The sequence below is a fragment of the Aotus nancymaae genome, unplaced genomic scaffold (genome assembly GCF_030222135.1).
Source record: "Aotus nancymaae isolate 86718 unplaced genomic scaffold, 86718_ANA_hifiasm-v0.15.2.pri h1tg000011l, whole genome shotgun sequence".
Taxonomy (NCBI): domain Eukaryota; kingdom Metazoa; phylum Chordata; class Mammalia; order Primates; family Aotidae; genus Aotus; species Aotus nancymaae.
In genome coordinates this window covers 13552331-13566766 of record NW_026988422.1, presented here as the reverse complement: position 1 = coordinate 13566766, position 14436 = coordinate 13552331, and the positions used below count along the sequence as shown (strand labels likewise).

The 14436-nt window shown below is 35.8% G+C and overlaps 1 protein-coding gene across 1 annotated transcript in view; it reads left to right on the top strand.

Annotated features, from left to right (window-relative positions):
• SLC9C1 (solute carrier family 9 member C1) overlaps nt 1–14436 on the top strand; it is an 89799-nt gene that overhangs the window by 11147 nt on the left and 64216 nt on the right. Inside the window, exons 5-9 of the mRNA XM_012463898.3 lie at nt 2380–2508; nt 3263–3424; nt 7244–7343; nt 9208–9351; nt 10447–10621. Of these exons, the coding sequence (XP_012319321.2) occupies nt 2380–2508; nt 3263–3424; nt 7244–7343; nt 9208–9351; nt 10447–10621 (710 nt within the window). The remainder of the gene's footprint in view (nt 1–2379; nt 2509–3262; nt 3425–7243; nt 7344–9207; nt 9352–10446; nt 10622–14436) is intronic.

Genomic DNA, 14436 nt, shown 5'->3' with positions numbered 1-14436 from the left:
CAGATTGCTGTTTTTTGTGGGGGTGAGACTGGCCGAGCCTGAACACCTGGCTCCCTGCCTCAGACCTCCTTTTTTTTTTTTCAGTTGAATAGGTGACTCTGTCTCCCAGGTGTCCCAGTCTCCAGTTGAAATAGCACCCGGATTTGTGTGATTTCTTGTGCGTAGACCTGCTGCACCAGTTGAAACAGCCACTGGGGACTCACGCTGCTTTTTCACTGGGGAATCTCCTGGTCTAGCTCCCTGTTTCAGTCCTGTTTTTCAGTTGAACGGGCAAGTCTGTCTCCCAGGCATTCCAGTCCCCAGTTGAAAAGGTGCCTGGATTTGTGTGAGATTTGTGCAGAGACCCACTGAGCTGGCTAAAACAGCTGCACTGGGGGCTTGTGGTGCTTTTTCACCCGGGAATCTCCTGGCCTGCCTCCCTGTTTCAGTCCCCTTTTTATCAGTTGAATGGGCGACTCTGTCTCCCAGGTGTCCCAGTTACCTGTTGAAAAGGCAGCAGGATCTGTGTGAATTCCCATGCGGCGACCCACTGAACTGGCTGAAACAGCCATATGGAGATTTGTGGTGCTTTTTTGCCTGGGAATCTCCTGGCCTGGCTCCCTGTTTCATTCCCCTTTTTATCAGTTGAATGGCTAAAATGGTGCCTGGACCCTTGTATTTTGTGCAGAGACCTACCGCGCTGGCCAAAACAGCTGTGCTGGTGACCCATGGGGCTCCTCTGCCTGGGAATCTCCTGCTCTGTGGACAGTAAAAATCCATCTCAAAATGTGGCATCCACTCACCCTCTATGCTTTTGCTTGGAGCTGCAATTCTGGGCTGCTCCTAATTGTTCATCTTGAATTCTCTGCAAATGTGTTTTCATAAATTTTGTCCATCTTGCCATTACTTTCAGAATTTTGTTTCTCTCCTCACTTGGTATCTTTCAAAAAGACTTTAAAAAGTAATTTCTTTTTGACAGCATTGATCCTGAGTTTACAAAGCAATATTTATAAGATTTAGAAATGTGTGTGTGTGTGTGTGTGTGTGTGTGCGCGCGCACATGTGTATATATATATATTTTTAAATAAAAATTTTCTTGGGGCTATCAGTAGAATACATAAGTACATTCACATTGTCTTGAGCTTTTTGTGGTCCTTTGACTCCTCCTATGCCATGTATTTCTGAATATTTACATTTTGCCATAATTCTGTTTTCTAAAATGAAATAATTATACAATAATATCAGTTAGGTTTTGCTGAGTAATAACTCCAAATGTGGTGGCTTAAAACAAAAATTATTTATTTCTCATGAATCCAGCAGTTCTGATGATATGGGCTGGGTTCTGCTGATCTTGCTAGATTCACTAATTAATCTGTAATCAACTGGTGGACATCTGGAGGCTAAGTGATCCAGAATGGCCTCAGTTGGGAAGATGTACCTTTCCTTCCTGTATCTCTTACATTCCTACAGAGGAGTGCTGTCATGGTGATGACAGGAGTCAGGGAAGAGGCAGAAATCTTTCTGCTCTCATCACATCTCATAATAAAACAAAGTGGATCTTTTTGGTGAGAAACATTGCCCAGTTTTACAGCAAAAGGCATAGATACAGGAAGAGGTGAAGAATGGGATGACAAAGGCAATTGAGCCACACAGAAACAGCCTTGGTGTCTCTTCTCTTCTATTGGCATACTAATTGTAGTTAGATTGTGATTACAGTTATAGAGTGGTTGATTCACACAAAGCATTTTACTATATGATAATATTTCCTCCTATGGCTTTTAGAAAATCACTATAGATGCTCAAAGTTGTAGTTTTACCACTACATGCACATTTAATGGCAGAGGAAAAGGACAACTGATAGACATTTAAACTTAGAATATCATTATAAATAGAGGAAAATTTGAATGGAAGTGAGTAATATCAGAAAGTCTCCATTCATGGTGATTGATTTCTAAAGCCATTGGACAGAATGAATGAGAAAGTCAGATAATTTCTAAGTCTAGCTAGATTATGTGAACAATTGCCTTAATACTTTGTTTGGATGTCATGTTATAAAGCTTTGGTTTGTAAATTTACTTTATCCCTCAATCATTTTTTGTCTTGCCTTAAATATATCTGATTTATTATGTAGTATTTATACAGAACAACTCACTGAATTTTAAAAATAATAATAAATTTCATGTTTTCCTTTTTGCTTTGAAGCAAGGAATGAGAACTTTAATTATCTCACTTACATAAACATAATGGGCCATCATTAATTTAGTGCCAGTTATGATGGTCTAAACTTAACAGTAAATCCATAAGACCATACTTATAGTTGCTGAGAAAATTTTATTTAATATGTAATATTTAATGTTTTTCTCACTTTAAAAAACATCTTTCCCCCCTCAACATATGTAGGGCTTTCTAGAAGCCTCGCCAATTTAATTAATGGAGAAAGTCTGATGACCTCTGTTCTATCATCAATTACATTTACTAGTATTATGGATTTTAACAAAGGACTACAAAGTGAAAGGAACCAAACCTTAGGTAAGGATCTTTTTTTTTTTTTAAATAAATTTCTTAACATCAGAATCCTGTATTTTCTGAAAGCTGACATGTATTTTGTAATAGCCTACCATAAGTTATATTTGTAGGAATATAATGGTGAGTATTGGTTTAATGACTTACTCTTTACAAAGCACTATTACTTACTTATTTAATGTTAGTTATATATTTGTTGTGAGGCTGGGTTGAGACTCTTAATGAAGTTGCTTATGGGAGCAACGTCCCACAGTCCTGGGCTGAACCAGAATGCCAGACAACCAGGATGAGAAATGTTCTTTTTCATGTGCTGAAGATGAGCTTAGAAGATAAGCCAAGTAGTGCATCTACTAGTAGTGAGAGGAGGCATCTTCTCTTCCCTTTGCCCTGGGACTATATCTCATGCAGGCAACATAGAAAGCTGTCAACTAAGGGAGGAAGTGTGAGTTACTAGCCATCTACAGGGCCAAAGAATACTGCTTGTAAGCAAAGGAATTGCAAAGTGCCAGCTATTATGGAAAACAATGTGGAAGTTCCTCAAAAACCTAAAAGTAGAACTCTACCGTACGATCTAATGATCCCACTTCTGGGTATATATCCAAAGGAATTGAAATCAGTATGTTGCCCCTGGGATAGCTGTACTCTCATGTTCATTGTGGCAATTAAAGATAATGACCAAAAGGAAAATTAACCCAGAATATCAATTAAAATTAAGAGCAAGTTCTATTAACTATTTCTTATTTACTCCTCTTTCTTGTAGCTCAAGACATTGTGAGTGCAGTTTGTTCATATATTATAGCAAGTTTCTGGTTCGGAATTCTAAGTTCAAAACTGATTCAATTGTGGATGTCAACTGTTTTTGGTGATGATGTAAATCATATGAGTCTCATCTTTTCAACTCTGTATCTCATCTTTTATATTTGTAAGTGAGGGGCCTACGTCTAAAATAAAATGACATAGAAAACTTTAAAATAAAAATATGTGAAAATACATACCAGGCAAAAGTTAGCAAAAGCATTCAACTGATCTGTAAAGAATATTTTTATTAAAATCTATCAAAAGAGATAAAAATATGAATATACAACAGAAAATAATATACCAATATTAGCAAATATCATTATAAAAGAAAGGATTTGACAAAACTATCATTACAGAAAGATAACTTACTATGCCTTTCCCAGAGAATTTCATGACTAATTGAACAAAAAATTATTATGGCTGTAAAAATATTTAAATATCTTATAAGTTTGGGTTGTAAGACATATAGAGTTTTACCTCTCAAAACAGAATGCATATCCTTTACATATACTTGTAGACAATTTGTAGAAATTAAGTTGAAGAACATTTCAATAAAATTTCAAATATTGTTCAACCATGATACAATTAAATATGAACTACAAAAAGAGGCTCCTTCCAGGTGTGGTGGCTCATGCCTGTAATCCTAGCACCTTGGGAGGCTGAGGCAGGAGGGTCACTTGAGCCCAAGATTTCAAGAGGAGTCTGGGCAAGATAGTGAGACCCCCATCTCTACAAAAAGTTTTAAAACTAGCTGGATGAGGTGGTACGTGTCTGTAGTCCCAGCTACTCAGGAGGCTGAGGTGGGAGGATTACTTGAGCCCAGGAATTTGAGGTTGCAGTGACCTATGATCACACTCCAGCCTGGGCAACAAAGAGAGAAACCATCTCTCTAACAAAAAGGCAGAGGTGGGCAGTTTCAACCTGTAAATTAGATATTTTTTCTTGGTAACTCTTGGATCAAAAAGGCAATCAAAATAGAAGTTACATATCAAGTAAAGCTAAATGTTAGAAAATCTATCAATATTATTAATCCATGTCCCACAATCACCTCCTCACAAAAGTATGGTAGATATTAATAATTAACCATACCACTGTTTCCTGACACAGCCTCAGAATCACATTTAATTAAGCTCTTCTGACAGCCCTTCATATGATTTGGAGTTGACATACCGGATAATACCTACTTACCACCTGTACTATGTCTTTCTGTTACATTTAGGGATAAGACAGTGGTGCATATTCTCACATTCATGATAAAAATAATTATGAAAGCTCTAGCTAATGCAATAAGGAGGAAAATTTATACATATTTTAAAAGAAAAAAAATGGTTACATTAAAGCAAAAGTGGCTGGAAACAAACCTCTTGAACACCGACTGAGGAAGGAGAGCTGTGAGGCCTAAAGCCTTACTCACTGAGCTCCCCTAGAAGCAGCTTCTTTCCTCTTTTATAGGCTTACAACACTAAAGGGGAAACTGAGGCAAAACTGTGTCATTGTCCATTGGCTGGACTTTGACCTTACAATCTTTTGGCTTCATTGATTTGCTGGTTCATATGCAGCGAGAGCAGGAGCAGGCAGAGGAGGGGCTTACAGACACCAAGACAAAGGCAGTAAATTATTAGTCAGCAGAGGTGTTTCCAGGAGGGAGCGTGGGTCATGCAAATGTTGGGAACGTGACCCAGTGTCTGGCCAGTAGTGATAACATTCATTTGCAACTCTTTCAAGGCTTATAGATAGTAGAGACACTAGGAACCAAAAAGGGAGTCATCTTCCCAGTCCTTGGGCCTCTTTATGGCCTGGTCAGTGGCATCAGCAAGTCACCTGACCACAGATTCAAGCTCTTTGGTATTTTATTTCTTTTTTTTCACCCTCCTTCCCATCCAGAGGGGAGGGGTGGGAGGAGGTGGAGACAGGGAAGTGGAAGGTGGCAGGGGCATCTCCCTTCTCACCATTAATCATAATATTTAATGTCATATAGAAAATTCAAAATTAATTGGTAAACAGAGTCAGCAAGACCCTTTAACAGCTTGATATGAGATAAAGTTATCCAAAACAATTGATGGTACCTTCATCAGCCAGCAGTAACTAGCTAGAAAATATGAAAATTGGATTTTTTTATATTGGTATAAAGTTGTAAAATATCAATAAATTTAACAAGTAGTTTTGAACTATACACAGAAAATTATAAAATCACTAAGAAATATATAATTTGAATAAATTGAAGCATAGAAAAACTTCTCTTCAGAAATGCTAGAGTAATGGGAATGTATTTTTCCCTCTGAGGAGGAAAAGGCCGAACAGAGTATCTTGAGGGTTTCTAATGAATTAATCAGTTGATTAAATCCAATTATAATATACTGAGGGTTACAGAATCAAGCTAATGAATTAACAGGCAATGAGACAATGATCAGTTAATTCAGGTAGGTTCCTTATGTATTAGTATTCATGTGTATACTTAAATTCCTAAAAAATATTCCAACAAATATAATTTTCTCTAACATTGTTTTTAATATATAACTCTAGTTTCACAATTAAAGATTACACCCAAGGAAATAATTTTAAACTTTTAGAGTCAAGACGTCTCAATAAACATTTTAGGAAGAAACCTGCCAGGACAGAATTTCATTAAAACAAGATACAGAATAAATATAAATTTAATGTAAAAAGATTTTCCCTGTGACCTGGCTTCATGTTTATATAATTAGTATCTTCAAGATACTCATTGTAAATATTTCACCATCACCTAACAAGATATAATACCTCATCCAGGGCTTGATCATTTCAAAGAATCTATGTCTATGATTTCTTCTTTTTTCATGATTCAATAATGACTGCTTTTGTTACCATTTTTAGCCAGGACTAAAATAAAAAATAGAAAACTTGTAATTTTCCACCTCTAGAAGGGAAAACTCAGTAATGTAATAATAGTATTAATTTCACTAAATTAAAATTGATTACAGTCCAAATCAAACAATGATATAATTTTGAGGGGTTTTAAAATTTCTCTCTCTTCCTCTCTCTTCTTTCCTCTCTCTTTCTGTCTCTCAGAAACAGACTCTTGCTCTGTTGCCCAGGCTTTGGAATACCATGGTATGATCATGGTTCGCTGCAGCCTTAACCTACCAGGTTTAAGCAATTCTCCCACCTCAGCCTCCAGAGTAGCTGGTACTATAGGCACGTGCCACCAAACCCAGCCAATATTTTAAATATTTTGTAGATACAGGGTCACACTATGTTGTCTAAGCCAGTCTTGAACTCCTGGGCTCAAGCAATGGTCCCACCTACCACCCAAAGTGCTGAAATTATAGGTACGAGCCACTGTGCCCATCTACAATTTCATGAAAACAATTTCAGAAGTTCATCTAGAAAAATTAATGTGTGAGAATAGACAAAACATTTAATGGGCCTACAGTAATTAAAATACAACTGTTGTTAGGAATACAAAGTAAGTCAAAGAAACACAAAGAATTAGTCCAAGTATGGATGACAATTTAATATATGATAAAAGTAGCATATCCACAATATTCTTTAGTATTAAGAACAAATATTTCAATATTTACTTATTAGCTAGAACTATGTCTGCTAAGAAAGAGACGTAAGTTGTGGGCAAGTTTATAAAGATATCATCAGCTGATTTTTAGTTCAACCCTCCAGAACCCATCTGAAACAATCAGACCTCTAAAGGGTGCTCTAACCTCATTGAGGTATGTGAAGCAGTGCAAAGATGTCCATTGTAGACCTTATAATACAATTGGATATAAGTTGGAGGAAGAAAAAGGACATGGAGTGGTGGTAATAATTTGCAATATTTTTCAGCTGAAAACAAGTGAAGTTGTCTCTCTCTAAAGTCATGGTACTGTCACAACATCTGATACTTTTAACTCTGGTAAAATTTATGCTGCTGTTGATGTTAAATTAATACTTTATTTCTTTTAAAAAATAGGTGAGTTAGTTGGAATGTCAGGAATATTTACTCTGGCAATTGTGGGACTTCTTTTAAATTCTACAAGTTTTAAAGCAGGCGCTGAAGCACTTCTTCTTGAGTAAGTGGCTAGTACTTTTTCATTTTATTTCATACACTAGAAGCTATAATATTATAATAGTAACGATATCTACATATACATGGTCAAAGTAAGATTTTCAAAGACTTAAAAACTACCCAACTAAAAACCTTTCCTAGATTTTATTTTTTCTCGCCAGTTCCTTTGAATCTTCCAGTTTAAAGCAAATCCATAACCTTACCTTGAGTGCATGCTGATTCTGTTTCCCTGCTAATTCCTCAAGTCTCTGATTATCTGCTCAGTAATTTCCTATATAAAATCTTGTATCCACTAGTAATAGGGTGTCAAAAGTACAGTAATTGAGAAATAATATTTTACTATTTTAATGCAATATTTTAAAATTACATTTAATTCAGCTGAAATTAATGCAAATAAAAAAAAATCTTAAGTATTTTAAGGACAATAAGATGCTGTGCAAAGCAAATCCAAAGAGTCAGCCAGGGCATTTGAAGAGGATTAGCAGTGTTCTAAAAGAAAATATGAACAAACTAAATGTAAGCAAGACTATGGGTGGAAAAGTGCAAATTGTGCCTTGGTCAAGGGAACTCAGCTGAGGGGTGAGTAGTTATCAGCCTAGAGGAAGAGCACTTTCTGTAATGCTTCAGTACCTAGTGTGGGAACTGGACTTGAACCATATAATGACAACATATGTGTTAACAAACGTTCTAAAAGTAAACCATGGTTTTTGGAGCTATGGGACAATGTTATATAACAATTGTTATGGGACAATTAATTCTGAAGTAATAAGCTTGAAAGATAAAGGATCTTGTATGATTCTGGAGCACTTCTATAAAATTCCACGCCAATTACAATGGAAGTCAGTTGTAATTGCACTTAGGCAAAATTAAATGGACCACAGTTGTGGGAAGAATTTAAAATGCTACTCAAATATTAATTATATATATGGAGAGTGATTCTGAAGGCTTTCCTCATCTTTTTGCTCCAACTGTAAGCTGGATCTTCAAATATATTACTTCTCTTTATTCTTCATTCCTTGTAAGTTGTGATGTCGCTCTCACTTGCATTCCTAGTACTATTGAGACTACAATTGAAGTAGGTGATCTCTCTGAACCTCAGAGTGATTTCTAAATCATAGTTCCTACTTCCTTAGAAGAATCCAATTTTGAAGCTCATACCATCTGTGGTTATTTATAGAACTCAAAGTCACACTCCATTTTGTGAAGATTTTAGTTCCTGTCTCACTGTGACTCTCCAATATTACTCTATCACCATTCTTAGTGATGTCAATATTCATACAGTTAATCCTTCTACTCCCTCATCTTTGAATTCCTGGATCTTCTCTCCTTGTATAAGTATGTCCACCACCCCTCTTTAAACACCCACTCCTATAGTTGTACAAATAACTACTTGTACAAATAAACTCAATTGCAAAAATCTTACTGTCTAAAATATGGTATATACCAACTTCTACTCTCGAAGAGAGTGGAAATCTAAGATAATAGTGTTAAATCCTAACATCTCAAAACAACCTCTAACAGGTCCATGTTAACTCTTTAGCAGAGAAGGTGTACTATCTCCCATCTTTTCACTGTATGCCCTCTAGTGCCTAAATTCTAACAATTCTTCAACCGTGGAGACTAAAATTCATTAATTCTATGATCTTTTACTGACCCTCACCCATCTCATATTTTCAATTCCTCTTTACCCAGCTCATTTCTTTTGTGTAAAATCATTTAATAACTTTTTATCTTTTTCAGCTACAAGTCAAAGTTGTTTGTAAATGTTTTATTCCTTTTTTGAAAATGATTAGCACAATGATTCACATAGATAAGCCTTGTAATAAATATGTCAAATTAATTATTAATTTTTTTTCTGAAAAATGCAGATTCTGGAATTGTCTGTCATTTGTTGCTTTTCTTATGGTGTTTACTTTCTCTGGACTTCTAATTCCTGCACATACATATTTGTATATAAACATTTCTGATATATACTATACATTAAATATCTACTTCACACTGATTGTTTTAAGGTAAGAACACCACTAACATTTTTTCATTTATAGATAATTGAGTAAGTTTGAAGATCATCTTTTAGATTGAAAAATTGACTGAAATTTTCCAAAGGTCATCAGCAAATAAGTGCTTAGTAATTTTTTTTTTTTTTTTTTTTGGCTTTTAACTAAATTTCAAAGCAATGCAAACTCCGTACATTTTTTAATTAGAAAAAAACACAATTAACATTTTACATATTTTGTCCAGTGTTTTTGTATGACATTTCATGAAGTTAAGTAACTATTATAAATAAAAAATACTGTTTTTGCCCAATATTATATAATTTTCTATTAAAAATTGTAGTTAGAAATTGCTTTTTAAAAATCATAGGGAAGCCCACTTTGCAAAAGTCTTTTTTTCTCAAATAATTTTTATAGTTTATTTTTCCACTGTTAAGAAGTAGAAAAAAGTCTGTCCATGTAGCGGAAAAGGAGATAGCATAGAGTGGGGAAAACCACCATAACTAGAGTCTCATAGTTCTTTAATCTCCATCAATCAAATGGTTGACATTCTACTTCTATCTAGTTGAATTGTTGAAGGCAAGGCAGCTAGTGTCAAGTAAAAAGAAATTATTTCCCAAATTATCAGATAAAATTAGTATAAAACATAGGAACATAGGAATGATAAATGGCTGAAGGAAAAAACAATAATAAAAAAAACCTGGCCAATATTGGACCAATTCATCAAGATTAAAATCTATAAAGAAAAAGAAACAGAGAACATTTTCTCATTTCTTATTTATTAGATTCATTTTTATTTGGGGTGGGGATTCAGAATTCATGCACAACACATTTCGAACTTTTTTTTTTCCTCCCGAAGGAGCACTGCTGAAAGATGATGTAGAGTTACTCTGCTACTCACCTAGTAGAAAGAAACAAAGAATAATGCCATTCTCTTGGCATGTCTCTCTGTGGAATACCTGCTGCCTTTCTTTGGTGCCATTTCAACAGTGTGTGAAAGATGTTTCATTTGCTTGAGAGTTAGAAATTTTACAGGGAGTAGATTAAAACAGAGTAAAATGGAAAGAAATTCCTATGAAAGTATAACATTCTAAAAATTGTTTTGTCTTTTAGAATTCTGATCCTTCTGTTAATGAGCCCTGTTTTTTCTCGGGTTGGTCATGAGTTCAGCTGGCGCTGGGTATTCATAATGGTCTGGAGTGAAATGAAAGGGACACCTAATATAAGCATGGCCCTTCTGCTTGCCTACTCTGATCTTTATTTTGCATCTGACAGAGAAAAATCTCAAGTAAAGAAAGCTATATTTTCTTATTTGAATATTGTATAAAACTATTGCTGTATATTCAAAATATATTTTTTGTAGTGAGGTAGCTTTACTCCACTTGGGATGTAGGAGTGATTTAGCTATTATGGCAAGACTGGGGAGAGGAGGAACAACTGGCAACTTTCCTTCTCCCCATTCTAGCTTAGGAATCCCTAAGTTCCTCCATACTCTAAAAATAAATTTATTACAAAGATCAAAGTGATTAAAATGTCAATCATTTAAAATATTACCAGATACAAAATGTACACTCAATAATGTTTTAATTATTTATTGCACTCAAGAGAAGTAGACTTCTTTTATGATTGGCCCTATTGCCTTCTATAACTTTATGAGGCCTCATTTAGTAATGCTGTAAGTCAAAACATTTTAATTGTCAGGTAAAGTACTCTAAACAGTGCCCTCAAACTCTGCTTAGCAGAAAATGCTGGGCATAATTCTTCTTCTACAATGTGTCTGGGCAAGATAATTACAAGGATCTCTATAAGAAATTTTCTATGCGGATATCACAGAGCATCTGATGCTTTTATCATCAGTATCATCAGGGTTTTTTTTTTTTTTTTAACATAAATCCCAAGTGTAAAACAAGGAGTGGCAAGGTAATTATTATGTGTCTACTTAAATAACACTCAGTCCAAGTATTTAAAATCTAATCCTTAAACTGCCTTTAAAACCAAAATTATCCAATATTGCATGACCTCTCTCTTACTTTTAATCTATTTATACATGCCCAAAGAATCAAGATCAGTGTAATCACCATACTCCTGATCAATGTGGTGGCTAACCTTGCACACATATCTAGGTTCTGAAATTCTTAGCTTAGCTGACATTTACTGCGTGGACATCAGCAGGTTTTTAATTGCCACCTCACCTGAAGTATCAGTTTCTTTATTCCAAGACAGACTTAATAGTATCATTGGTTTGTGGTAAATATTTAACAAGTAACTTATGTGTTGAGGTGGGAGGAAGCCCTAATCTGTAATATTTGCCCATTTCTGTTGTTTAATCACTTCCACCAACAGAACATCAATCAGCTCATAAACTCCCTGAAATTGAATGATGAGCTCTCATGAGCTGGTAAGAGCCAGTCTAGCACACAACTCTCACAAAGCATTATTATTATTATTACTATTTTTTTAAATTGCAGTTTAGGTTTTTGGGTACATGTGAAGAACACGTAAGATTGTTGCATAGGTACACACATAGCAATGTGGTTTGCTGCCTTCCTCCTCATCACCTATATCTGGCATTTCTCCCCATGTTATCCCTCCCCAAATCCCTACCCCCCACTGTCCCTCCCTTAGTTCCCCCACACAGACCCCAGTGTGTGATGCTCCCCTCCCTGTGTCCATGTGTTCTCATTGTTCAACACCTGCCTATGAGTGAGAACATGCGGTGCTTGATTTTCTGTTTTTGTGTCAGTTTGCTGAGAATGACGGTTTCCAGGTTCATCCAAGTCCCTACAAAGGACACGAACTCATCGTTTTTGATGGCTGCATAGTATTCCATGGTGTATATGTGCCACATTTTCCCTGTCCAGTCTATAATTGATGGGCATTTGGGTTGGTTCCAAGTCTTTGCTATTGTAAACTGCTGAATATTTGTGTGCATGTGTCCTTATAACAGAATAATTTATAATCCTTTGGATATATACCCAGTAATGGGATTGCTGGGTCAGATGGAATTTCTGTTTCTAGATCCTTGAGACATTGCCACACTGTCTTCCACAATGGTTGAACTAATTTACCAAGAGTGTAAAAGTGTTCCTATTGTTCCACATCCTCTCCAGCATCTGTTGTCTCCAGATTTTTTAATGATTGCCTTTCTATCTGGCGTGAGATGGTATCTCAATGTAGTTTTGATTTGCATTTCTCTAATGACCAGTGATGATGAGCATTTTTTAATGTGTTTGTTGGCCTCATATATATCTTCTTTCATAAAGCATCTGTTCATATCCTTCACCCACTTTTGAATGGGCTTGTTTGTTTTTTTCTTGTAAATCTGTTTTAGTTCTTTGTAGATTCTGGATATTAGCACTTTGTCAGATGGGTAGGTTGCAAAAATTTTTTCCCATTCTGTTGGTTGCCAATTCACTCTAATGACTGTTTCTTTTGCTGTGCAGAAGCTCTGGAGTTTAATTACATCCCATTTGTCTATTTTTGGTTACTGTAGACTTGTAGTATAGTTTGAAGTTAGGTAGTGTGATGCCTCCAGTTTTGTTCTTTTTGCTTAGAATTGACTTGGCTATGTGGACTCTCTTTTGGTTCCATATGAAGTTTAAGATGGTTTTTTCCAGTTCTGTGAAGAAGGTCATTGGTAGCTTGATGGGGATAGCGTTGAATCTATAAATTACTTTGGGCAGTATGGCCATTTTCACAATATTGATTCTTCCTAACCATGAGCATGGAATGTTTCACCATCTGTTTGTTTGCTCTTTTAATTCATTGAGCGGTGGTTTGTAGTTCTCCTTGAAGAGGTCCTTTACATTCTTTGTTAGTTGTATTCCTAGGTATTTTATTCTCTTTGTAGCAATTGTGAATGGTAGTTCATTCTTGATTTGGCTCTCTTTAGGTATGTTATTGGTGTATAGGAATGCTTGTGATTTTTGCACACTGATTTTGTATCCTGAGACTTTGCTGAAGTTGCTTATCAGGTTCAGGAGATTTTGGGCTGAGACAATGGGGTCTTCTAGATATACAATCATGTCGTCTGCAAATAGAGACAATTTGACTTCCTCCTTTCCTAATTGAATATGCTTCCTTTCTTTTTCTTGCCTGATTGCTCTGGCTAGAGCTTCCAATACTATATTGAGTAGGAGTGGTGAGAGAGGGCATCCTTGTCTAGTGCCAGATTTCAAAGGGAATGCTTCCAGTTTTTACCCATTCAGTATAATCATTGGCTGTGGATTTGTCCTAAATAGCTTTTATTATTTTGAGATACATTCCATCAATACCTAGTTTATCGAGGGTTTTTAGCATAAAGGGCTGTTGAATTTTGTCAAAGACCTTCTCTGCATCTATTGAGATAATCGTGTGGTTTTTGTCTTTGGTTCTGTTTATGTGGCGAATTATGTTTATAGACTTGCATATGTTGAACCAGCCTTGCATCCCCGGGATGAAGGCTACTTGATCATGGTGGATAAGCTTTTTGATGTGCTGTTGCAATCGGTTTGCCAGTATGTTATTGAAGATTTTTACATCTATGTTCATCATGGATATTGGCCTGTAGTTTTCTTTTCTTGTTGGGTCTCTGCAGGGTTTTGGTATCAGGATGATGTTGGTCTCATAAAATGATTTGGGAAGGGTTTCCATTTTTTGGATTGTTTGGAATAGTTTCAGAAGGACTGGTACCAGCTCCTCTTTGTATGTCTGAGAGAATTCGGCTGTGAACCCATCTGGACCTGGGCTCTTTTTGGTTGGTAGGCTATGAATTGCTGCCTCAACTTCAGCCCTTGTTATTGGTCTATTAAGGGTTTCAACTTCTTCCTGGTTTAGGCTTGGGAGGATGCAAATGTCCAGGAATTTATCCATTTCTTCCAGGTTTACTGGTTTATGTGCATAGAGTTGTTTGTAGTATTCTCTGATGGTGGTTTGTATTTCTGTGGAATCTGTGGTGATATCCCCTTTATTGTTTTTTATTGCATCTATTTGATTCTTCTCTCTTTTCTTTTTTACTAATCTGGATAGTGGTCTGTCTATTTTGTTCCTCTTTTTGAAAAACCAGCTCCTGGATTTACTGATATTTTTATAAGGTTTTCTGTTTCTCTATCTCTTTCAGTTCTA